The 26654-nt window shown below is 37.2% G+C and overlaps 1 protein-coding gene across 3 annotated transcripts; it reads left to right on the top strand.

The window, feature by feature from the left end:
- Nucleotides 1–621: 621 nt before the first annotated feature.
- mylk3 (myosin light chain kinase 3) lies at nt 622–26619 on the top strand. Of its 3 annotated transcripts, none has more exons than XM_051705990.1 (13): nt 622–956; nt 11153–11243; nt 11740–12079; nt 15024–15598; nt 16308–16413; nt 17764–17857; nt 19848–19957; nt 21410–21551; nt 21973–22043; nt 22335–22463; nt 24204–24356; nt 25335–25470; nt 25577–26619. In XM_051705990.1, exons 1-13 carry the CDS (start codon nt 873–875, stop codon nt 25652–25654), a joined length of 2109 nt encoding a protein of 702 aa, XP_051561950.1. In that variant the 5' UTR covers nt 622–872; the 3' UTR covers nt 25655–26619. The 3 variants fall into 3 exon arrangements, with proteins under 3 accessions (XP_051561950.1, XP_051561942.1, XP_051561932.1); XM_051705982.1 differs by lacking the exon at nt 622–956 and adding an exon at nt 4952–5668 and having other exon boundaries at nt 11815–12079; XM_051705972.1 differs by lacking the exon at nt 622–956 and adding an exon at nt 4952–5668.
- Nucleotides 26620–26654: the final 35 nt, after the last annotated feature.

The following is a 26654-nucleotide window of genomic DNA, read 5'->3' as shown; positions in this document are numbered from 1 at the left end:
TAAACCAATGGCATGATTATAGTGGCTCAGCCTTACTGGTGTCATAGCCATGTTCCAAAAGAATCCTTTTCAGACTGGGAATAATGCCACCAATCAGAGTTGGATTGTCTTCCGTCAGCCTCCTGGGGCTTTACAAATCTCTTTCTAAAACCAGAACCTGCTCACAAAATACCCTGCAGTACGGTCTTATACTTTGCATTGCTAGCTTATGGTCTGGCTCTGGGCTGTTCCAAATCCAGATGGATGTACTTTTTCTCTCTCTCCCTGCTCAGACTCTTAGTGTCCTTATCAGGAAAGACTTAAGCTAGCTTCTTGATGCCTACGCATCTGAGTGTGACTGACGCACTCATCTCAAATTGGGTCAGTGCGTGAGATCAGATCCCTCACAGGTTTAAGCACACAAAATCTCGTGTCTGTTGTCTTACATCAGTATAAGGGAGACAGAATTCATGCCTGACCCTCAGCATCCTCGTCATCATATCACCATCCATCCATCCTGGCTGTGAAGGGAGGAGGCCAGATTGGGGCCTCCCATGGGGACCTTTCCAAAACAAAAAGACAAATCTGAACCCTATTAATAAAACAGTACACTCACATTTCCAACATACACGTACTAATCTCAGGCAGCTGTTATCTCGTAGCAGGAAGTGTTTTCTGGGCCCACTGCCGTGCTGACGGGGCTCCACTATCAGGAGGGGCGCGTACCCAGTAAACGAGCTGAAAGAGATAAGATAGTGTTTGAGGGGCCATCAGTCCACTCCAGAATGTTACAGAACCCTGAGAGTCCAGGTCTGCGGAATATTAGTTTTCTTGTGCCAGCTCACTTTGGGAATGGAGTACACTGATTCCTACTAACCCAATACAAGAGGGCAATGATGATGGGGACCTCAATGTACAGATCTTCGTTTCTCAGCACTGGTGGCTTCAGTGTGTCTGACTACATTCGCAAGTTCACGGTAAGCTCCTGATTTCGTGCAGAGGGAATATAGAAAATACTGAACAAGTATGCCATGGCAGGAACCATTGTGATATTCGGGACAGTGATTACTTGTTTGGCTTGAAACGCTCGAGTTGGGATGACAGGCAAGGGAATAACTGTAGCATCCTTGTGTAAAAGCAATGAAGCTATGATTGCAAAAACATGCTAATTTCATTTAATCTCATAATTTATATTTACATTGAGAATATACTGTATGTAGAAAATAGCTGACATCTAAAGTGGCAAACATTTTTTTTTAGCATGCATTTCCTTTTGAGGGCTATTGGAACATTGCGAAAGTGAATACACTTCTGGGAGCTAAATTAATATTTTGATTTAAGCTGAACTTACTTATCTAAGTGAATGAGGATTAAGACTCTCCCACGATAACTGCCATTTTAGTTTTAGTCACTTTAGGGTAGACATGCTTCTTTAAATTGAAGCAGTTTGAAATCTTAGGAGGTGGTGGAACATTTACCAACAAATATGTGCAGAGTTTATTAAGAATTTGATTACTTTAATAAATCTAATGGCTTACTTTGATCTTCTGTGAGCTTCATTCCTATGCTTCTGTCATAATTGTGTTATCTTTGCCTTTTCTTACTTTTCCTTCTTTTGGTAAATCATCACAGCATTGTTTTTCAAATGACTGAACATGTTCTTGAAAATTTGTGCCCTTTGGACTTTTGACAAACTTTGTTCAATTGGCAATTGCCCATAACATTTGAAAGATTTTGTACATTAGTCTGCACAGTCTCATTTCTTTTGTCTGAAGAAAGAAGAAACATGAACTGCAATTAGCTTGTGTGGGTGAATGAGAGAGAGAAACAATTTATATTTAAAGTAAGCATAAACACAATTTCTGTTGTTAAGCCTACTGAAGTCATGACATGTGATGAGCTTTAATTCATCCCCTTACTTCATAACACTCAAAGTGAATTTATATTGTAAGTAGTATGATTTTCCTTTAAATTTGCACAGCTTCACCTTGAATCAAAACTGAATGCTCCTGTCAATGAAAGAAGTGGAAAAGAGACTCTTTTGCTTTTTCAGCCTTTAAAGGGATAGTTCTCCCAAAAATTAAAATTCTCTCATGATTTACTCACCCTCCTGGCATACCATATGTGTATGGCTTTCTTTCATCTGTAGAACAGAAAATAAGATTTTTAGAAGAATATTTCAGCTCTGTAGGTGCAAGTGAATGGGTTCCAAAATTTGGAAGCTCCAAAATCCACATTAAGGGAGCATAGAAGTAATCTATACGACTCCAGTGGTTAAATCCATGTGTTCAGACACGAAATGATAGGTGTGGGTGAGAAAAATATCAATATTTAAATAATTATTTTTCATAAATTCTCCTCCCTGCCCAGTAGGGGGCGATATGCACAAATAATGTGAATCACCAAAAACAGAAGAAGAAAAATGTGAAAGTGAAGTGGAGATTGACTGAGCAGGGAGGAGAATTTAAAGTACACTTTTACTTTTTTAATATTGATCTGTTTCTCACCCACACCTATCATATCACTTTAGAAGACATTTGTTGAGTCATCTGGAGAACTTTTATGTTGCCCTTATGTGGATTTTGGAGTTTCAAAATGTTGGCATCCATTTACTTACATTGTATGGACCTGCATACACATCTTGAAAGGCATGAAGGTGTGTAAATTATGAGAGAAATTTTCATTTTTGTGTGAACTAACCCTTTAAATCCAAGGGTCCCTGCCATGTCAAACATTTATTAGAGGGCACAGAAGGGGCTGTAAAACGAGACTACGGTTTAAAAATTCCCTTTACATTGGGCAAGGCTAAACGGCACTTTGAACAACAGCATATATATTCTGACATTACAGAGCCCCTTCCAAGCTACATCAGCTTATTAGTCTCATGATGGAACACAAGTACTTTAGTTTGGCCACTCATTTCCACTATAGACAGACTTTCTTTTAACCTCTCTATGTACACGGTGTACTCTGTGTTTGTGTGACACTTTAAATGAATATCAGAGATCAAAGAGTTTTTAAAACATTAACCGGGTGATAAAGTTACGCTTATCTCTGCCAAGCAGATATTCTTTTTCAATTATGTTAGCTATATTCCTGGCCCAAGTCCTGTTGTGGACTTAAAAATTGAGTTGCTTATGTTCTGCCAGCTTGTAATAAAGGATTCCCCCCCCCCCCCCCACACCCACCAAATAGTCAGCATGGAGCCACATTCCTGTGGCTGGCCTGACCCTGGCTCTCAATGTTTCGCTATTGCATAATAAGGTTATATTGTATACCTTGTAAATTTTGTGTTTTATCATTCGATCACAGCAGAACGCCATATTCTGGAGAAGGATTTAGACAAAAGAATGCCATATGGGAACCCTTTACATATTGAGATCATAGAAATAGCAAATCCTGTAAGGCCCCTATCAAGGTTCACCTCCAAGCTCCTTTAGATACCCCTCTTGTTAGAGGGATCTTTTGGCATGTAACATTTACATGCAGGTTTTGCACTCCTACAGATTTCTATGTTCTTTTCATTTAAAGGAACATTCTGGCTTCAATAAAAGTTATTCTACAGCATTTGTGGCATAATGTTGATTATCACAAAAATAATTTAGACTCATCCCTAGCTCATTTAAAAAAAAAAAGCAAAAACTGTGGTTGAAGTAAAGCACTTAGAATGGAAGTGAATGTGGCAAGTTCATAAATGTTAAATACATATAGTTTTAAATGTATAGCCACAAGACATAAACATAATGCATGTTAGTATGATTTTGTGTAATATGAAATTGCTTGGTAACCTTATCTGTGTAAAGTTACATCAAAAAGTACAACTTTGTTGTCATGATGGCGGAAGTACTGTAGATCCCTGAATTCCTGGTAAATACCTGATTTTATCACACTAAAATCATGTTGTGGCTTTACTATTGAAACAGTGTGTATTGTAACATTTAAGGACTGGTCCCATTCACTACCATTGTAAGTACCTTACTGTCTTATTTCTTTTTTCTTTTTTTAATAAACAAGGGACAAGTTGAAATACATTTTTGCAGTAATCAACATTAAGACACAAATGCTGTTACTTGAACAATTGTTTTAACCCCTGAACTTTACTTTAATAATTTTTATGATTTGTTTTATTTATTTTTTTTATTTTTATTTTTTTTACATATTCTTAGTAATATATAATAGATTAGTGGATATGTTAGATTTTGCATGAATGTGTTGAAGAACTTGTTTAAAAATTGCTTCTGTCCTGGTTCTATAAACCATCACATGATGGCAATTGTTCAGTCTTATCAAATGTAGTAATGTATCAGCTGATGGCTGGGAAAAACAAGAATAAGCAACAGGGTACCCAATCAAATTTTTTCTGAGCAAATATTTCCTGGCTGTAAAGAGCATGTTTGGAGAGGACAGTTGTAGCATATCATTCATCTTCATACCAGTGTCCACAGAGGTTTATTTTTACTTAAAATGTCAGCCAATGTCACGTCACATTCTGCCCAATGAGGAGGGCATTATAGGTAATTATAGTTTTTATAGGGTGCATCCAGTGGAGGAAAATGGATGCTCCTATGCTGCAACAAATAAAAAAAATAAAAAAAGACAACAGAAAGGAACATGAAAGAATGAGTCCTCGTCTTTCTTTACTGTGCTTAATGACTGGCCATTGGGAGAGGTCATTCCTTGCATGCCCACCTGTCAGCAGCATCTGCTGAGGAGAGTTTAAATGTTTAAGTGACGTCAAGAGACCGCTGGAACTTTGGCAATCACCAAGGCCCGCTAGGTCATATAAAAGGCCTCGCAGAGTAGCTAGAGAGAGAGAGAGAGAGAGAGAGAGAGAGAGAGAGAGAGAGAAAGAAAAAGGGGAGAAAAAATAGAAGCAGAGAGATAAGATACCCAATGGAGGTGTTTATTTAAGTGGTGTCATGTCTCTGGCACATACCAACAACAGAGTTTGTCAGAGTTGCCTTCTGGGAGGCACACAATACCTCAGACAAGCGTTGAGACTGGGGTTGGGGGGGGGTTGGAAGAACTTTATAGTTGCTTATGCACTCTTGTTCAGTGTGACAAAGGGATTACTGGGGCTTCCTCTTTTTCCACTTTTTTCTTACCCCCATGCCACTGACCTGAGTGTGACATGAGTAAACAGGAGACTCTGGCAACCTGTATTGCCAGGATGTATGAAGGTGGCAGGCTGGAGAACTCTGGAATGCCATCAGGAACAATCAAGAAGTCGAGCTGTACTCTGATAGGCAGTCTGAGCAAAGTGGAGGTCAAGCTGAATGTCCTGGAGGGGAAAGTGGAACAAATTGAATGTACCCAGACGGAGGTGCTCCAAAAGTTGAGCTCGCTGTGTCACGGGATGGAATCATTAGAGAGAAGCCTTATGCAAAACAAGCAGGGCAGTCAAGAATCAAATCCAGTCAAAAATGGCCAAGTAGAGGGCAACAAGCTCCCCTTGCTAACTGAGGTCAGATCGCTTTGTGGAGAGACTGTGGATCTGCTTCATAATCTCAAGCAGGAGAGTCAACAGCAGAGGAAGAAAATCGATCGTATCGAAAGTTCTCTGTCCATAATGGATAAAGTACTAGGGTATGTGGGAGATGCTTTCCGCAACTCAAAGATAATGGAGTTTATCTTGAATGGTGTGGTGCCATGGAGGAAGCAAGGCCTTCTGGACATTGTAGAGGAAGAGGTCAGTAAGCTCCTGATCATCAGAGATCTCTATGCGACTACCAGCTAAACACAAATACACAGTGGTTTTGTGATATTAAGCGTAACAGAGGAAATATAATCTCTGGGTATACAAGTATGCTCTATTATGGCAAAAATCATAATCACAATTATTTTGGTCAATATTGAGATCACAATTATTTAACATGATTACTCATTGACTTTGGAAGCATCATCCACTTATTGAACTTTAAAAATTTTTTCCCTGAAATTGAAATGTAAACTGCACTGGGTAGGGGAGGAGGCTATTGTCATATGATAATTATTTTATGTCACGTATGGTAGTCAAATAAAGAAAAGCCTCCATCGCCATCATTTACAACAGGGGTGCTCATAGTTCTATGGAATAAAATCTACTTTTTCATCATGTTACTGCAACAAGATCTACCATGTACCATAAAGGCTATACATTATCACAATACCAAAATTTCAGGAGTCTGTAGTGAAATTTGATGACTCACAATACCAGCTCAAAACTACAACAAATAATAACACTTAACTAATTTGTTAATTATGGAAGAACGGTTTCAAGTTCTTAAGTAATTATTCAAGACTAGTAAACAGTCAGTAATAAAACAACAATAAAAACAGCAATGAATAGAAATAGTATATAATAATAGAACAAATTAAGAAAATGAAGTGCTTTTTAACACTTTAAAAGTTTTTAACAGCAGTAGGATATCAAACATTCAAGTAAACATTCAGAATGAAATACAACATTAAACTACTACTGATCTTTACTGTATGATTATAATATATAATAATTTCTAAAGCTACTAAAGTTACTCAGTCAAGGGCAGTGAGTGGTTTTCTCATTGACTTGTTCTGGTTGTTTGATTATTATAATGACACACTAGACAGCAGCAGGTCTATTAGCTTACATTTATACTTACAATTACGACATTTTAATACAAATCTGCTTTTTTCTCCACTGTTTATGTTAACTTTAGACATCACTCTCTGTGTTTACATGAATACCTCACCAAGACGGGCATTTTGGTGGAATATATTTGACCGTTCAGGTGCGCATTAGCATGAGCATTTTCACACACACACGCATGCATGTTCAGCGCACACCCATAAGCCGCCTGTCAATCAAACAGGGCACAGCTGTTAATAGATCACTAGCGAATTATAAAATTATGTGCTCAGGATTATTATCAATAACAGAATAAAAATATGACCTTTCTAATAAGTGACACAGGCCTAGGCTATCACAAATATATACGGTTATTTTTTAGTTATTGGCATTTTAATCAGTCTGCTTGTCCGGTCGGGCAAATAAAATTCTCTTTCACTTGCCCCTTCAAAAATCCACTAGTCCTGGACGAGCGTTAATGTCGAGTCCTGATTAAATATTGTATTCAACATTCTCTGACAACAGCCTGCAGTATAGCTCCTAAAGTAAATGTACATTGTTTTAAAGGAGTTTTAGATATTATTTTGGTAAACAAGCCAAAAAAGACTAATCGAAAATATATTCTCACCTTTATGTTCACGTCAATCCATCTTTAACTCACAAAAAAACAAACTTTCTCTTCTTAATAGAGCTTGAATCGCCGATTTCTTTCATGATAAGATATACACAGTGAACATGACACATATATTATGATTTACTACATCGCGAGCCATCGTGTTATAATCTAGCTGCAGCAATCATGCGCGAGTGATGAGCGTCTCCACGCCAGAATGTGCATCAGCCGGGGAAAGATACAATCTCTTCCCCAGTCACTTCACACAACTCATATACACGGCGCTGACCGTAAAGAGAAATGCCAGTTTTGGAATTTATTTTCATAACCCGCTTACTTATTATTTGAACTTTAATAAAGGATGCTTTAAAGATATAACGCCGGGGTGTTTCATTGCGAAATAAAATGCGGCACAATAATTGTTATCTTGTTTTCATAATCGTTGGAAGCCAAAATTCGTAATTGAAAATAAAATTTGATTAATCGACCAGCCCTACATACAAGGTTAAAGGAATAATAGGGTAGTAGTGGAGCCTATCCTAGCTGTCTCGGGCCGAAGGCTCGAAGGAGGAGATGTTATTCAGAATGTTAGCCTCAATTCCCATTTATTTTTTATTGCATTTTATTTTTTCAATTCAATGACAGTGAATGGAGACTGAGTCTGACATTCTGACTAACCATATGGCAATGCAGGTTTAAAATGTCCTGAAGGTGAGTAAAGGATGTCAGAATTTGTATTTTTAAGTGAACAACCCCATTAAACCTGAGACAGTTATTTTCGGAACTCTTTTCTTTGAAAGCATTTATGTACGGTTCAAGCTGTTTTTTGGTTGTGTGGGTTTTTTGGGCTTGTAAATTATGCTCTGGTGTCTTAACCATCCTGCTCATTTAAATTGTAAGCTGATACACATGCATGCTAATAAGCATGTTCAATTTATGGTCAAGCTAACCTTTTACCAAGGTTGCTATTTTATCCATGTTGAGGCTGTATTGGCCTCGTGTTTCAAATTCCTAGACTTGTTATGTGACTGAGCTGAGAATTCAGCTATGAATACATTTACCCAGCTTTTCAGTTAGCAAAACCAAAGCTTAAACACAACCCCAACCCTAACCTTGATTACGTATACAGTCATTATTGAAAGTACAATGTAAACAATTGTGATTTTTTTTTCTCTTAAAATGCTCTTCCATTCCAGCTGTTTAGCAACATACCGCTTTCACTCAGCATGTTCCCTTTTTTATTGTAGAAGTTTTACATTGACCACATCCAAACTAATCCTTTTAAGTTTGAAAGTTTTTCCCTATCATCATTTTCCAAAATATATGGTAATGGAGTGTTTTTGAAGGAGGAAAATGCTGTTCTAGTGTGGATGAGATGCGTAAACATAACAAAATCAAAGGATTATTCCAGGTTCAATACAAGTTAAGTTCAATTGACAGCATTTGTGGCATAATATTGATTACCACAAAAAATAATTTTGACGTGCCTCTCCTCTAAAAAAAAAAAGAAGAAAAAATCTGGGTTCCAGTGAGGCACTTACAATGGAAGTGAACAGAGCCAATCCGAAAACGTTAAAATACTAATTGTTTAAAAGTATAGCCACAAGACATAAACAATATGTTTATTATAATGATTCATAACAATATAATATTTTACAACAATATAATATTTATAAAATTAGAAGCTTCACATGTTTGCCTTTAAACCCTCCGAAAATTGGCCCCATTTACTTTTATTGTAAGTGCCTCACTGTAACATCGATTATTGCTTTTTTTAAAGAAAAGGCGGGACAAGTCAAAATACATTTTTGTGGTAATCAATATTATGCCACAAATGCTGTCAATTGAGCTTAACTTGAATTGAACCCGGACTATTCATTTAATGTGTTTTTTAAACACCAAACATATTATTGTGATTTTGGCCATAGACAGCTGGTGCCACACAAGCCGATTTTTCCAGTGATTTTCAGGTGTCGGCTTCATTTACATAATCACTAACCAGATGGAAGGAGACAAAGCACGCATTAATGTCTGACAGCAGAAGGTTGTTAATCACTTGATCATCGGGACTCCCTGCGGAATTAATGGTTACAACAATAGAAAAAAAGGATCCAACAAGACAAAAATTGTTCTGTCGCCTGGGTGGGGTCCTGTGTTTTCGTCAAGTGACCAATAAGCTCCTTCTTTTACTGAGGAGCTGAAAAGACGTCAATCTGATTAGTTATTTTCATCTGCGATTGCACTCAGCAGCATATCATTACAAACGCTGATTATAACCCACAGTCACCAAGCGTTTTTCCTGCATTTTTCCTCCTATACTGACTGAGGCACAACAGTCTGTTTTTAATGAACGTAAATTCTTACTACAGTATGCATCGAGGGGATAAATACACAATCATACACAAACACAAGGTAAAGTTACTCTATAAATCGCACCCTAAATCACTCTATTACAACTGTTTATGCTCATGCGGAACACCTGTTGTTATTTTGGCGAGCTCCATGTGATGGGGGGAGAGAGAGAGAGAGTTGCGGTGAGTTGGTATGTCTGCCACCCCTCCATCATTCTTAATCAACAAGTGTGTCATACTTCCAAGTGAAGAGAGCGAGATCTCTGCAAAACAGTGTGACACCTTTGGCCAAAATGTAGTTGTTTTGAGTCTGTTAGTATGAAGCCAGCTATTGTTCAAAATGATGGAGGTAAAAAAATAATAAAACATTTGGATAGTTTTGGTCCTAGATGCTGAATGGTCTATAAAGAGTTCCAGCCATGATAAAAATTAATAAATAAACAATATCGTCAGATTGGTGGCCTTGTGGTCGCTGTGCTCTGGCATGTTGAGCGCCAGTGCTTATGGGAGACTCCAGTCTGAACTGAGTCGTGTTCCCATTTCTTTCCATCTCACCCTCCCCTTGATTTCCTGGCTCTCTACTACTTTGCCCATCAATAAAATGTGGTGATAAAAACAACAACAAAAAAAACAGCTATGAGACAAAAGACTTGTTCAACTAGCTACTGCTATATTATGACTATAGTCACAGTTGAAGGGATTGCCAGCAATCTGCTGCTTTTCAGTCTTGACTTGCTTAAGTAATTGAGGATTGCATCTCCCAAGTCTAAAGCAGAAGGTGGTCTTGGATCAAAAAGTGCTTTTTCACCATCATGCTGAATGGTTCTAAGCACAGTGTGTAACGGTTCCAGTAGCATTTCCACTTGAGCATGGTTCGGTATGGCATGATTACAAACCTGGATTTCTCAGCATGGTTTACTAACCATACTCAGGACTGAGAACTATGTTGGTGGAATGGCTTTAGTGATGTGGTGACTCATGATCGGTCACACTTGCTCAGTCAGTCCATACTAATCCTGATTTCAGAGCACAAATATGGAAAAGAAACCATAACCGTGCCAATGAGTCTGGATCACTATGGAACGGCACGGTTGCGCAACAAGAAAATGGAGACTTCCACAGTGTGTGTAGTAAGCAGATCTGTCGTCAAACAGTGTAATTATTTCAAGTTAAGCATTTTATGAAGCTGATGTCAAGAACCACAAAGATAGAGTGTTTTGTGTCATCATGTACTCACCCTCATGTTGTTCCAAACGCATACATTTCTTTCTTCTGTGGAACGCAAAAGGAGATGTTAGGCATTCACTTTCAGGGTATAGGAAAAAAAAAAGATGCAATGAAAGTGAATGGTGGCTGAGCCTCACATTCGACCTAACATCTCTTTTTGAGTGCCACAGAAGAAAGAAAGTCATACAGGTTTGGAAAAACATGAAGGTGAGTAAAAGATGATATTCTGATATTTTGGTGAACTATGCAATATTTAGATTATGATTTACAAAATGCTTTATGCTTTTCTCCTTATAAGAGAGCTGACAAAGTAAAATACATGTTTAGGGTCACGTTTTCTAATTGCATGAAAAGACACTTGCACACACTGTAAGATAATTGCCTTTGATTCTGCAGAAAAACAAACCAGATGACAACAGTGTTAAGCCAAAAGACAGTGTGTGCCACCAGAGCACACAGACTTCAGAGGAGATTAAGGAAGTTTCAGGTATGATACTTATGAATCTCCTGTTTCTTATATATTTTTGTTTACCTTTAGTTATCAGCAGATGATGAACTATAAATATTTATTATCATTGAGGTAAAGCTTATGATTTAAGTGATTTGTAAGAGCCATTTATTTTATGTACTTAAGAATGTACCGTTTTGCAAGATTCTTTTAAAGGGATAGTTCACCCCAAAATAAAAATTCTGTCATCATTTACTCACCTTCATACTATTCCAAACCCATATCGCTTTCTTTCTTCTGTGGACCATAAAGGAGATGTTAGGCAGAAAATTAGGGACTGACAGTCTCAGTTACTTTCATTGCATAATTTTTCCATGAATAAAAAGTGAATTGTGACCAAGCTAAAATGTTTCCTAATATCTCTTTTTATGTTTAAAGTCATACATGTTTGGAAGAACATGAGAGTGAGTAAATTATGACTGAATTTGCCATTTTGGGTGAAATGGAAATAGCCTGATTATGTGATTGTCCACAGCTGAGACTAAATTCCAGCAGCCAGAGGTCACTACTTCCACTGTCCTCAGTCGACTTTCTCCTGAACCCCTGACAGGTTCAACTGAACCTCTGCGCACTGTAAGCGGAGGAGAAGGGTCCAACAAAGCCTTACGTAAGGCCAAGGAGGTCACCGTGAAAAGCAGAGAGCCTGCACGTGTCCAGACATTTGCTCCTGAATTCCACCTTGAAGTTGAGGAGACTGAGGTGCATGATGTACCCAAGCAGGAGACATATAGCTCGGCTGCAGTGCCAACTAAAACAGAATGTGGCACTGTGACAACAGCTAAAGTGGAAGAAGAGGTGCCTTTTCAGCCAGAGAGGTGAGATATTGCACAAATTGCTGTCAAAATGCTCTAGAATTTGCTCATTTCTTCTTGTCTTGACTTTTAAAAAGGATTATATCAATGATATGTTGCCTTTTGTCAGACTGCTGCAGCATTTGTCAAAAATAACTCTTGGTTGAAAAGGAAATAGGTTATAACGACAAAACATTGTCTCTTCACTTATCCTTGGCCATCTTTGTCCTCAATAGTTGTTCAGAAATAATATTTGATCCTCAGTTTGATCCATCCTAATGGATATAATTACATAGCAGCTGGTGTCAGTGAAGAGCACTAATGTACTTATAACTTTTATACACTTTTATGTGAACTACATAATAGATTACAGTCTTCACATTTTACAATAAATTGCAATTAAACCTGCTAAAGAAGGCAGAACAATCATGACAATAGTCACAATATGAAATAATGCTTAGAGGAACTTCCAGTGTTTTATTATTTTCAATTAACAATGCTCATAGGATTACTGAACAAACTAGAAAACTGCTCTTTATAAAATAAATATCACAGTCATTGAGAACACCAATCCACCGCTCATGGTTGAAACCAATCTACATCATTTAAAAAATATATTTCTATGGCACACTCACATCTTTTTGTCTGTCGTGAGATTTTGAGAGGGGGAGTGCTGATAATGCAGTTGCAAGAGCTGTGTATTTTCAATGTGTTAGCTGTTATCTGTATAGAGGCACAAAAGACCTTCTCCAGCAAATAATAGGCTGTGTTGTGCTCGCATCATAATTCATCAGACTAATGGCCAAGGTCTTGAATTTAGACCACCTCTTATTTTTTATAATGCAGTGCAGTAACTGAATGCATGTTGCCACGCATTATGGTATGAATTTATTCACAGCACAATTACAGGCCGCATGCTGTTATTGGATTCGCTGTTGTTCATAGTAGACTTGCATGTGCAGCCACATAATATATCATTGACCACAAACCCAGTATAAATCCACTTTCTGTGCATGGCCCATTGTGTGTTTTTTGTTTACCATAATGTTTTATTTATTTATTTATTTATTTATTTTTACAAATGGCAAGGTCTCACATACATTGTGACCTTTTAAAAAGTGAATCACCAAGTGAGCTGCCAAGCTATAAGGTGGTGCCGGTCAGTTTCTCTATCCAAGGTGGACCCCTGCCAATTAAAATTGTTCCAAAAGAAGCCTGTTTAGAATGCCACAGACCAGCGAAGTAAAACAACAGTGAAACATTCCAGTGAAACGTTCAGAACGAACTGACCACAAACCCAGTACAAAAGCACTTCCATTGTGCAGTGCTGTTTTTTATTTTACAATTATTACTTTAAAAAAAAAAAAAATTCTTGATTACACATAGCAAAATTTCACATACAATATTATTTAAACATTTTTTGGTGTGACCTGCCACACAGCGCGCCTATTTGCACTCAAATAGTCTGGTGGAAATAACGAAATTTAAGACAAACTGCTCCCCCAGTGTAACTTCAATAGTGTGGTGTGAAGAGACACTGTGGATGTGTTTATTTCGTACAGACAACCTGGGTTCGATTCCTCCATTTGCATCAGTTTCTGAAGTAGGGTGTCTATGGGACTTTACTGTAAATAAACACAATAAACACACTGTAGTGATGCCTCTATACAGTATATTAGTATTTAATTAGGGGTGCGAATAACATTCAACACTGTTTGCTCTTAGTGCAAAGAAGATGCTTTTGGTTGCTATTTACACATAGTGCAAATAGCCTCTGCCTTGAAAATGGACAACTTTACCTTTCAAAAACTGACACTGCAGTAATTTCGGTAACATATTCTATGAAGCCCATATTTATAATGCATTGTAAAGTCATTATAAATGCATTATAATGCATTTGTAATGTCTCATTATACGTCTTATAATATGTTATAATCATTTCTTATAAATATTTTCAAACACAATTATAATACATTACAATACTTACCTATCCACGTATTTAGATTTTAGACTATAATGCATTATAACATGACCATTATCAAATGATATCTGCAGAAGTTATAATGTATTATGTCAGGATCCTGTGCACTTCTGTCTAGCTTGGTTTTAGTTTTGTGGCTGCATTCTGACATCCATGTCTTGTCCCTTTGTTTCATGTGAGCACATGGCTTCTGGTTGTTTCTTTACAAGTATTATGTATAGGTGTAATATACATACAGTATATTAGGTTTGTTTTAAGTAAAATGGCAAAAGCAATGTCTTATACTTTAGATATTAGATATTTTAAGTGGCTAGAAGACAATGGAAGTTATACCCTACAATTGCACAGAACACAAAGAAACACAAATTCAATGTACAATTTGAGACATTAAGAAAAACACTTGTAAAGCTACAAGGTTATATATCAGTAGCTCTCTAAAAAAGAAATGTGTGTTCCTTTGTATTCTGTGCATTTTTATATAACTTCCATTATATAAGCTTGACTTATGTATTGTAAGTTTATGTTATGGCTGTTTATAAGACATTGCTTTTGTAACTTTATTTACAGTAGGCCAAGATCACTTATAATGGTATAAGATCATGTCATAAAGCCTTATGACTGTTTACACTGCACTGCTTTTGCATGACAGCACTTATATGATACCGAATATACTGTTTATATATTACATTCCAACTTATAATGCATTACACACTTTAAGATATAACTATGAATAAGTCAAGTGTTGCAATGTATTATAACTAGTTATATTTATGTATGAGGAGTTTTAACATACTACAAGGTGTATTATGAGACATTATGAATGCATAATAATGCATTTATAATGGCTTTACATTGCATTATAAATATAGGCTTGATAAAAAGTGTTACCATAATATCTATAGTAATGCTTTATTAATACTTAAGCAGACCAAATGGTTGTTCCTTTGATTTTTTTAAATGGCTGATTCGATTTGTCTGTAAACTCAGGGCTCTTGAACAAACTGGAGTTTCACGGGTTGGTGTGAAGGCTTCACTCAAGCCAACATTTTCTGAAAAGCAAGTGGAGCAGAAGGTGGATGTTCCTCATGAAAATACAGAAAGTTCACTGGTTTGTGAGAAGGCCTTACTCAAGTCAACCATTCATGGAAAACAACAACTGGAGCAGAATGAGAAGGTTCATCAAGAACAGACAGAATGTGCACAGTTAGGTGAGAAGGCCTCACTCAAATCAACAGTTCCAAGAGAGCAACAAGAAGAGAAAAAGGAGGAATTTCATCAAGAACCTCAGCTCTGCACCAAAAATCTTGTCAAAAAGGATTCCGAGACTAAGTCATCACATAAAAAGACAGCAGAGAGGGTGATGACTGTGCCAAAACATAATGAGAGCAAGCTAGAAACTGAACCAGCAATCAAGAAAAACCAAACTAAGACAGTTGAGAAGATTTTGGAGCCTGACCCTGTGAAGAACTGTGCTGCTTCTAGTCCACAGACAACAGCCCATGTTGAAGGAGAAAATGCAACAACAGGACCTCTGAGAAAAGCTGAGTCACTACTGATCATTGGTGAGTTTAAGAGCACAGTACACCCAAAATCAAAAGTCTGAAATCATTTACTCACCCATATGTTGTTCCAAGCCCATATGACTTTCTTTCTTCCTTGGAACATTAAAGGAGATCTTAGGCAGAATAATGGTCACTATTCAATTTTATTGAATGGTATATGCAATGAAAGTGAATGGTGACAGAGACTAACATTTTGCCTAACATCTCCTTTTGTGTTCCATGAAAAAAAGATGGTCATAATTGTTTGGAACAACATGATGGCGAGTAAATGATGACAACATTTTCATTTTTGGGTGAACTATCCCTTTAAGGCTTTTACCATAAATAAATAAAATGTATGAGGTGATATTGAGTTGATCAGTGCTCATTAATAAATAAATTGGTACATGCATAGGCAACTACAGTAAGTATGCATTCATGCCCTCTAATGTGAACAGTCGTATATGTGACGTGAGCAAATTCAATAACTACGATGAACAATGACTTAGTCAGTTGCAACACCTAGAAAGTGATAAAGCTGTGGACTAAAACTTCAATTCTATCAATAAATTGTAATTATAACTGCAGCCTATAGTTTGCCAAAAGCCTTTAGTTCAATGAGAAAACATACAACTTTGCAAATTGAGTCTCAGACGTCACCATGTTCCAGCTTGAAGTCTATTTGGTGGGCAGGGAACGTCTCTCACCATGCTGGTATTTGTTTTTCCAGATGACAGTCCACCACTTCCAGCCCCATTCGAGCATCGCATCGTCAGTGCCAAGCAGGTTCCCATGAGTTCATATTATGCAGTCAACCCCAATGCACTGCTGGGCGGGTGAGTCAGTGTGTTAAAAACCTGACACTGACAATGTATTTAATGCTACTCATTTAATTGAACCTGTGTGTTCTCAATCAGTCCCAAAGGACAACATGGAGACGCCATGTTTCAGATGTTAATATTCTGAATGTGTATAGGCTTCTGTCTTTCATCCCTATGGAAAGTACTATTTTTAACTTTGGAAGATAAGCACGAGTGCACTGACAGTAGAACATATAGCACGCAGATAATGACCCACAAACATACACTGTCCTCTCCTCCCTCCACATACGCCACAAATACGCACTGGCTTGTTTTTGACTCATAATAGGCAGAGTTTATTTTGGGCAGGTGTTGAGCAGGTCTGTTTGCATGGGACTTATTTTAAGCCAACAACAGCAGCCAACTTGACACAAACACGCTATCTTATCCCATGGAGAAGCAGCATGCAGTAAATACACAGAAAGGCACAAGAGGAAGCCTTCAAGGAAAAAGGAACATTTAGCTGTAGTGTGTATGTGGCCATAACTTTCACATAGGTTTAAATGATTAGATACTCTTTCCACATTAATGAAATCTATGTGTATGGATCCCTGTCACAGACAGTGATGATGCATTTCCACCTTAATTTAGCAGTGTAAATCTAGCAACTTATTAATATTTGTTTTATTTTTTATTATTTAATGTAAATTTATATTTTAACCTGACATTAATTTAAAACAAACTAGTCAACACTGCTGTGATGCTGTTTCAAATACAGCTGCTGAGGAAGTGACAGTACTTTTGACATTTATCTTTCTTCTTACTGCTATAATTCACCGCTTTTTATTTTTTACCACTTTTGTAAAGTCAATGAAATGTAACAGTGGATTTTTTTTCTTGTGCTGTTGGAGCAAATGGTAATGCATGTAACTCTATAAAAGTTTACCCTGCTATGGTTAACTTCCACAAGTGTTACTGTTAAGATGTGTGTGTGTGTGTGTGTGTGTGTGTGGGTGTGTGGGTGGGTTTGGGTGGTTTATGAGGACATTTTTTTAGGTTACAAACTGGTAATTACAAGGGTATTATGCTATAAATGTGGTTTATGAGGACATTTCTAGTGTCCCCATATTTCAGATCGCTTAAGAAACACACTAAACGATGTTTGATTGAAAATGTAAAAATACAGAATGTTTTTTGTGAGGGTTAGGTTTAAGGGTAGAGTTAGTGGATAGAATCTATAGTTCATACAGTATAAAAATCATTATGTCTATGGAGAGTCCTCATAAGGATAGCCAACATGTGTGTGTGTGTGTGTGTGTGTGTGTGTGTGTGTGTGTGTGTGTGTGTGTGTGTGTGTGTGTGTGTGTGTGTTGTTTGTTTTTGCAGAGGCCGTTTTGGACAGGTACATAAGTGTGCTGAGTTGTCATCGGGTCTTACGCTGGCTGCCAAGATTATAAAAGTACGGGGAATGAAAGAGAAGGTAATAACAAAAAGCGCATAAACCATTAGTGTCTCTCGCTTTTATGTGCAAACATCAATATGTTTACCCCCTTCTCTCTCTCTCTCTCTCTCTCTCTCTCTCTCTCTCTCTCTCCCTCCCTCCCTCTCTCCCTCTCTCCTCCCTCCTACTCCAATCTGTCCATCACCCTGTTCCTGTTAAACTGCTTTATGAGAACACTTCCTTGACAACAGCTGACAATTCAGCCCATACGAGCATACAAAAACTATGCACACATTCACACATTCTCTACCACACTTGCATACATAACACATAGTCCTTCATGAACATGTAAGCTTTTGTTGTTTCTAGTTTCCACATTAAAAAAGAAAGCATTAATTCAAGCATAAAACCAAATCTTATTTATACATCTTCCAAACATCCAGTCTTTTTCTAAAAGTGTACTTTTGCCATAGTGAGGAACATTACATAAACATCTGTGGCACAGACTGATAAATGCACAAAGACATCCAGGTCTCTCTTTCGGGTATCTCCCAAGGCTGTCATCCTTTCCTACATCTTCCATGCTTCAACAAGTGCTTCTAATCACATAAAATGACAGCTATCCTTTCATAAGCGCTTTCCTGCAATGCAATGCCATTCTCTGCCCTCTGCTCTGTCTATTACCACCATTAAAAAGCAATCAATCAAGAAGTGATTCAGTTTCACCCTCTTGTGTTTTTAATTCCAACTATTTGACATGATAGCAAAAGAGCTAAGGATTCACGGAAACACACACACACACACACACACGTTTGTTTTTATATCATGGTGGGGACTTTCCAATGTTTTCAAACTGTGATAAAAAATACTTTCTATCTCATAACCAGTGTCAGAAATTAACTTCTACATTAAGGGGCAATATTTACCCACTGGATTTGATTATCTGGGAAATTGTTTTACCTTTTTGAGGGTAACCATATAAAACCATTTTATCCATATAAAAATAAACTGTCTCGTTTGTGTCAAACATTTAAATTTAGTTGAATTTAGTCAATTAGTTGTTGAATTTGAGTCATGACATGCCTTTTTTTTATTTGTTATTTTTTTTATATATGTTCCTTGAGGTTCATTTATAATTTGAGTAAAGTTTTTTGCACAAGCTGTCATATATTTGTAAAACATGATCATTTCCCACCCTCATTCTGACCCTCTTTCAGAAAAAAAAAAAAAAGTTAATTACAGGGGCATTATTTTTTATGCCTTTTTTTTTTTTATTACTTTCAGTGGCATTTTTGCCCTGAGCCCTCCTCATTTTCTAATTCTGTCCCTATCCCTACCTCTTGAACCTTTTACAAACCTTTTAAGATTTTTTTTTATTTTTATGTATTATGTTCATTAATTTAATTTCCTATGGCTGTTGGCTGGTCCCCAGGTTTTGCTATTCTTGTGGGGACAGTAACACTCACAAGCTTACCGGTAACCTCTCTGAGCCCCCTTCATGGAATATTACCATTTCAAATGCTGCTTATCCAGTGACGGCAAATGGGGGATAATGCACTATTCTTGCTACATGTGCTGTCTAGTGAAAAAGATGCCAGAGAGATAGAGCTCTTCATATGGGATAATTGAATACATTTCCTGGGTAAGTAGAGAGAATTGCAGATGGGAAGAGCCAGAATAAGTATAGGGCAGACAATTACAGGGTTGGCAAAGGCTGTCAAGCCCCCATTTCTGAAACTGTTTAATCTGTTGTTTTCGCTGCCCTTCACAATCATTGTAAATCCACTTCCAGCTATTTAACTGTGCAATCTAAAATCTGTCTAGCCTCTCTTTTTTTTCTTCTTCAAATCTCTTTTTATTGCATTCAAATTTAATGCTCTTGCCTTTTCTTCTTTAGAGAATGTAAAAACACCCTGAAAAACTTTAAACTTGAAAAGCTTTAGACATGTCTTTTGAAAATGGGCTGCATTGTACATGATTATTTAAATGCTCTGGCATTGCTTTTTGACTTTTATGTCCTTCATTCCAGGATGAAGTGAAAAATGAGATTGGAGTTATGAACCAGTTAAACCATGTGAATCTGATTCAGCTGTATGATGCTTTTGAGTCTCGGACTAACCTCACTCTCATCATGGAATAGTGAGTACACCACTTACTGAGAGAGACATGACTTTTGTATCAGTACTTGAAAGATTCAAATTTAAAATAAAAATAATTGTTTAAAAAACATGTTCATTTATTCTAAATGAATGAGTTTAGTATATTACCCAAAGTAAATATTGTTCACATTCCATAATTTCTTTGTTTCTGTCTGATTATGACACAGTGGCTTTGGACAGTATTCATCATGCCTAATTTGCAAAGCAAATTTTCTCTCCTGGCCTAGTTGTCACATTCTGTCACAAGAACACAGAGCACCCACACATGCTACTTTACACAGCCATGATGGTGTGTCATCTTCCTGCCCTGTCCACAGATTAATTTTTTTTTTTTTTTTTTTTAGTATATAGAATTGACCAACAAAAGCATTCAAGCATATGACTTGGAAATAGTTGAGTGAATGTTTTTATAATATGTGATATAACTAAAAGTGAAAGGGTACATTCAAAGTCCCTTTCAAGGCAAGTCAGTCCACTCAACGGCCTTCTTTGGAAAGCTTCCGGGCATGCTGGGCAGCTATTTTCAATGTAAACAAGTGGCATAAAAGTATAGCTCCTATCTACTTGAATGGGGAAAGACCGAAATCTCCCAAACGGCTGGTCAAGATTATTACATCCGCCAGTTTCTCCCATTAAATTATTGTTTTTTCTTGTGGATTTTCTCCCCTTTTCTCCCCAATTTGACATGCCCAATTCCCAATGAGCTCTAAGTCCTCGTGGTGGTGTAGTGACTCGCCTCAGTACGCGTGGCATCTTATCACGTGGCTTGTTGAGCGCATTACCGTGGAGACCTAGCACGTGTGGAGGCGTTCCAATTTCTCCCATTAAATTATTTTTTCTTTTTGGATTTTCTCCCCTTTTCTCCCCAGTTTGGCATGCCCAATTCCCAATGAGCTCTAAGTCCTCATGGTGGCATAGTGACTCGCCTCAGTCTGGGTGGCATCTTATCACGTGGCTTATTGAGTGCATTACTGCGGAGACCTAGCACGTGTGGAGGCTTCACGCTATTCTCCGTGGCATCCGCGCACAACTCACCACATACCACACCAAGAGCGAGAACCATATTATGTCGACCACGAAGAGGTTAACCCAACGTGACTCTACCCACCCTAGCAACCGGGCCAATTGGTTGCTTAGGAAGCCTGACTGGAGTCACTCCACATGCCCTGTCTCCCATTAATTTTAATAAAAGTGCTCCATCTTGGGCTAACCAGTCTTTGGTAAATTTTAATCAACACTGATTCTTAAAGTATTTATGTGAAGCGACTACTTACAATGAAAGAATCAAAGTTAAAATCCAGTTTTGCTTTTAGCTGGAAGGAAATACAGGCACTCACATGGCCCAACCCACTTAATGTCAATATACAAGTCTAAATAAACTGAGTTCATTTATGTTGATTTTAAAATATCTTTCCATGGTTTGTTATTTCAGTGTGGAGGGTGGTGAATTGTTTGAACGAATTGTTGATGAGAATTACCAGCTGACGGAGCTGGATGCCATCGTGTTTACCAGGCAGATTTGTGAGGGGGTACAGTACCTTCACCAGCAGTACATTCTCCATTTAGATCTTAAGGTAAAACCTCAGGCACTGCACTGAATGTTATAATGTGATACTGATGGGATTAGTGGTGCATAGTGTCAGGTGTCTCCATGGAAAAAGCAACCAATTTATCACACTTGTATGTCAACATTAGCAGCTGTACACCATACATTTTAATTAGCATACTGCCAAGAGACTTGTGTCATGTCGAGTCGCATATGATCATATTAAATGGATACAATGCAATGGTGACAATAAATCAAAATCAATTTCCATGGTCAGAGATTACTCACTTGTCAGCTCTCCTTCATAAACAATAAACTCTTGATTGTAGATTCATTTTTAAATACTTTTAAGAAATTGTTATAAATGTTGTTATTGTTATTTATGTGGGCACTAATTACATATTCATTATATTCATAAATCTGTTCAATCTTTATTTTCTGCAATATAGCCAGAAAACATATTATGTGTGAACAGCACTGGGAATCAGATCAAGATCATTGACTTTGGACTTGCCAGAAAGTAAGTGAAAAAACCTTAAGTTCTCTTGTTATTAAATTAATCGAAACAAATGCTGACAGTGGATTACTTTTTTATTATATGTGAGGCTATGAAAGAAAGAGCTTTCAATGTGTCTTAGTTTGTGGCAATGTTGTCCCCTCTTCCACACATACAATGACTAAAATTGTTTTTAGCTGACATCCATGTTAGGAACAAAGACATCACTTCCCAAACTAATACATTTCATTATGAAGTAGTCTATGCATGTGATACAGAGTTTCAAAAAAAAAAAAAAAAAATTCTTTCCACCAGGTACCGGCCCAGAGAAAAGCTGAAGGTCAACTTTGGAACCCCAGAGTTCCTGGCACCAGAAGTTGTCAACTATGACTTTGTGTCATTTCCAACAGATATGTGGAGCATTGGTGTCATCATATACATGCTGTGAGTACAAAATTAGAGCAATAAGGCAATGGGGATCAAATAATAAGCCTGTTAGACAATAAGATATACATACAGAAACTCTCACAAAAATTTGTTCCTAAGTTTTTAATTCATGATTTTAAAAAAAAGATTACAATCCTTAAAATAAGCAAAAATTGCTTGAGACGCTACACTGCATTACATGTTTAGACTTGTTTTCAGAGAATCAATCTAGAATATAAGTGTCTTTTGTGTTATTGCACAGGCAGATTTTTTCACTGGTTCTAAAAATGTACAAGTGAAAAAGTGATAAAAAAAAATCTGCCAGTTCAGTATACTTATATTCAAGATACCGTCTATACAGTCTATGCCATATCCTATGCAGTCTTGCTTCTCAAGTAAATTTAGCTTATTGTATTTTCAGATATTTTTACTGAAAAACATGACAAAATTATTTAGGAATATGATTTATTTTATTTTATAATTTATTTATTTTTTATTATTATTTTTGCAGTGCACACATTTTGGGTAAAATAATAATTTTTACTTCATCAACAGTTTTATCAGTAGTTTTTGGTGTTGGAAGAACTGGAAACAGCATTTCTCTCACTTCATCCACCATCTTAGTTATTTTTTAATGCATTTGGAATTTCCCTTCTTGTAAAGGGTGTATATGATGCTGCCTTGCAATTTGGCCAAAACAAGGCATTTTTGGTGGCAACATAATTAAGTTTCCTTTCATGCCTTAAAATGCTGCCTGTTGAGGAAGCTCCGTAGGTTTTGGAACAGTGCTAATATTTCTCATATAATAGAAATGTTGCTATGCTGACTTCAAATGTTTTACAGGAGCCAATAAAAAGAAGTGTAATGAAAGAGTCAACCATTCCAAAAGTATTTATTAATTTATTTACGCACATACTGTACATTTATATATTGATGCGTTATGCTTTATATGGAGAAAAGTTCCACTTTTCTTCCTATGCTGAATTGCATAGTGGACTTTGTGACTGTAATATGAGAGAGATCAAATGCAAAATGCAAATGCAATGCCCATGAAAGCTTTAAAGTGCTCAGCAAAGAGCATTCAATAGAGCCCTGATAAAAGAGCACCAGACCCTTACAGTGCAGAAAGCATGCTACCAACCCTGCTCGGCTGATGCTGTCAACAAAACAACCAGTATGCATACACACATCTCTGATTCTTCCTTTGCCCACACTGTGCCCAGAGCTGGCCCCAGATGACCCACTGTTCTGGTCACTGGCAACCGGACCTCAATGATTGAATCAATGCGAATTAATTGACAGTTATTTTTGGAGATTAAGGAGGGCTTGCCCATCCAGATAATGTGTTTCACCTACTTCACACTTCTCTCAAAACAGTGTGCACCACATGATTACAGGCTTCAGTACATTAATTCAATTATTGCTTTCTATTCAAAGTACACACAGTCACAGATGAATAATTATGTTAGCAATCAGTTCTGCTGCCATGTTGCCCTCATTTTGAAGTGCTTACAGACTTGACTGCTATTATGTTTGCATATTCATAAACAATTACAATTATTCATTTAGAAAATGCTTTTATTCAAAGTGACTAACAAATGAGGAACAAAGCAAACACAAGTGAGTAATCATAAGAAGCAAACAATATTAGCAGTGCTGCAATAACAACATTTTAAAGTAGACAAACACAAGGTGTATGTACAAACCTTTCATGATGTACTTTATTCATAGGCTTAAAAAGAAAATGTATTTTTTCAGTTTGAGTGGCCTTTCTCCATTCCTGGGTGACAACGACACAGAGACAATGAACAACATACTGCATGCCCAATGGGACTTTGACGCCGAAGCATTCGAGAATGTATCCGAAGAAGCCAAAGACTTCATCTCCAGACTTCTTGTACCTGCCAAATGGTATTCATCCATCTATCTAACCACATTATTTACCAATGTCGTACCTTAAAATACAGAGAACAAGTCATGCTTTCTATTGCACAAGCATTAGTATCGCCCATTATTTCTCCACCTTTCTGACCACCCATTTTATAGATGTAAAAGCCTCACTTTTCCCTTCCATCTTTCAATCATTGCCCTGCTTTGACCTGCACACATTCCCTTAATGCATCCTGACATCATACTAAAACCTCAGAAAATGCAGTGCTCTACACCAAAAAATGGCACATATAACATAATTGGTCTGGTGAATTTTAGAGCATTTGGCGCTCGCCTTCACATCACATCACTGTTTTAGACAATAACCTCTCCCACACAAGGGCTGGACTGCTCAGCTGGCATGACATAATAGCAGGCTGACACAGCAGGTGGCATGAGAGGGCACATTGTCTTTTGCCCACCATCTTACCACTGTGTGCGGAGTAAACGTGATGGTTAATGATCCAGTGGGCTTTGACAAGGTGCATTTAGACCAGCATGACAACCACCCTGGCCTTTCTCTCTTCCCTGTAACTGTGGTAACAAAATGCAGTGTCACCCCTTCACATTCATGCTTTTAGCCGATGAACACTAATGAATTATTGGGATGATAATAATGTATCATAATCAGCTGGATTACATATTCTGTCCTATTGGTGAAAATGCACTTATGCACACAGAGCCTTTTAACTTTGTCCATTTATTGCAATGTACTTCATTTAAGTTCTCTCCTCTGTTATTTAAGATGATTTGTTTTGTTTGCTTTGTTTTACCTCTTATGGATTACTACAGTATACCTAATCAGCTTTCTGTCAAAGGCTTGAAAACATGGTTCCTAGATTATTACAGTAGCTATTGAATTTCATACTGCATCTTTAAAAAAATATTTTATGGAACTGGTTGTTCCCTTAAAGACAAGATGTTTTTAAAACCTTTGTCTGCGTGTGGTCTCTATGGCAGTAGCCGTCTGAGTGCATCAGGTTGTATGAAGCATAACTGGTTGAATAACCTGGAGGACAAGGCCAAGATGTACAAAGTTCGCCTCAAGTCTCAGCTGAGGCTGCAGCGTTACCTTGCTGCTCACCGTCAATGGAAGGTATGGAATCTGCAATCAGTGCATGTGTTTGATAAAGTGTGCTGCATGCCAACAAAATAAGTGATCATACACTTGCGGTAACTTTTTTCTTTTCTATTTTTTCCAGAAACACTTCTATGCAGTTGCAGCAGCTAACAGATTGAAGAGATTTCAACAGAACAGATCAATCAGTATGCCAAATTAGCAAGCTATTAAGCTAGAGGACAGTGTCAGTAGCTTGACTCCATTTCTGCAGAGGCTTCAAATACATCACAACATCACACACTGGGAAAGGATCCTGTTATTTGTCTGAGTTTCTGTTGGAAAGAATTTGTAGAGTATTGTATCTTGCCTTGTTTTAAGCCAGTGTCAGATTATATATTTTTTGCTGCATACGTATCTTTAAAAATGGTCACATTCTCTTAAGGTGCCTTGTTTGGAACACCATTGCATTTAATTAACACTTCATTATCATGCTTTCACACCATGAGTGTATGGCATGGATTGCAGGGTTTGCTTTGGAATCACATGAAAAAGCTTTTGTCCCTTCTGTGAAGGTGTTAATCTTGGGCTTTACTGCCTTGTCCTAGTATTTGATGAATTTGAGTATTTGATGTTTTTCATATATTTTGAAAGTATTATATATTAGTACAAACATACTGTAGCAGCAGAATTTGATATAGAGACACAGCGATCATCTTACACTGCTGACCTTTGTTGAGCATTTTAGTTTAGACAAAAAAACTAAAAAATTAACAAAATAAGAGACTGACTAGTGTGGTATCTTTTTTTTTTTTTTTTTAATTCTCATTTAAAACAACTTCACTGCTTGTTCCAGAATTTTTTAATATTATTACTGTCACAGAATTTATTGCATTGCTCTTCATTTGCATTTTGTAGCATTAATGACAAGTTGTACACATTCATATGGTGACAGCATAATCACAAATATATGCACTAAGGTGGTTCTGCTCTTGGCATTGTAACTGGCAATATAAGGGCACAGAAATAAGGATGCTTTATAGGGCAGTTTTGTTTTGCTATTTCTCTGAGTTTGTTTGTAGAGCGTGTTTGTGTAGCAACCTTTTTCCAAGTGCAATATTGATTGTCACAAACATCTGAACTTTGCTTCTGTAGGAAATGCTATTATTAAAGATAAATGTACCCTAACACAGTATTAATGAAACCTTTAATTTGATCATGGC

The sequence above is a fragment of the Myxocyprinus asiaticus genome, chromosome 1 (assembly GCF_019703515.2).
Source record: "Myxocyprinus asiaticus isolate MX2 ecotype Aquarium Trade chromosome 1, UBuf_Myxa_2, whole genome shotgun sequence".
NCBI lineage: Eukaryota > Metazoa > Chordata > Actinopteri > Cypriniformes > Catostomidae > Myxocyprinus > Myxocyprinus asiaticus.
Note: the sequence above shows the minus strand (reverse complement) of the source record. Positions and strands in the feature narration are given on the sequence as shown.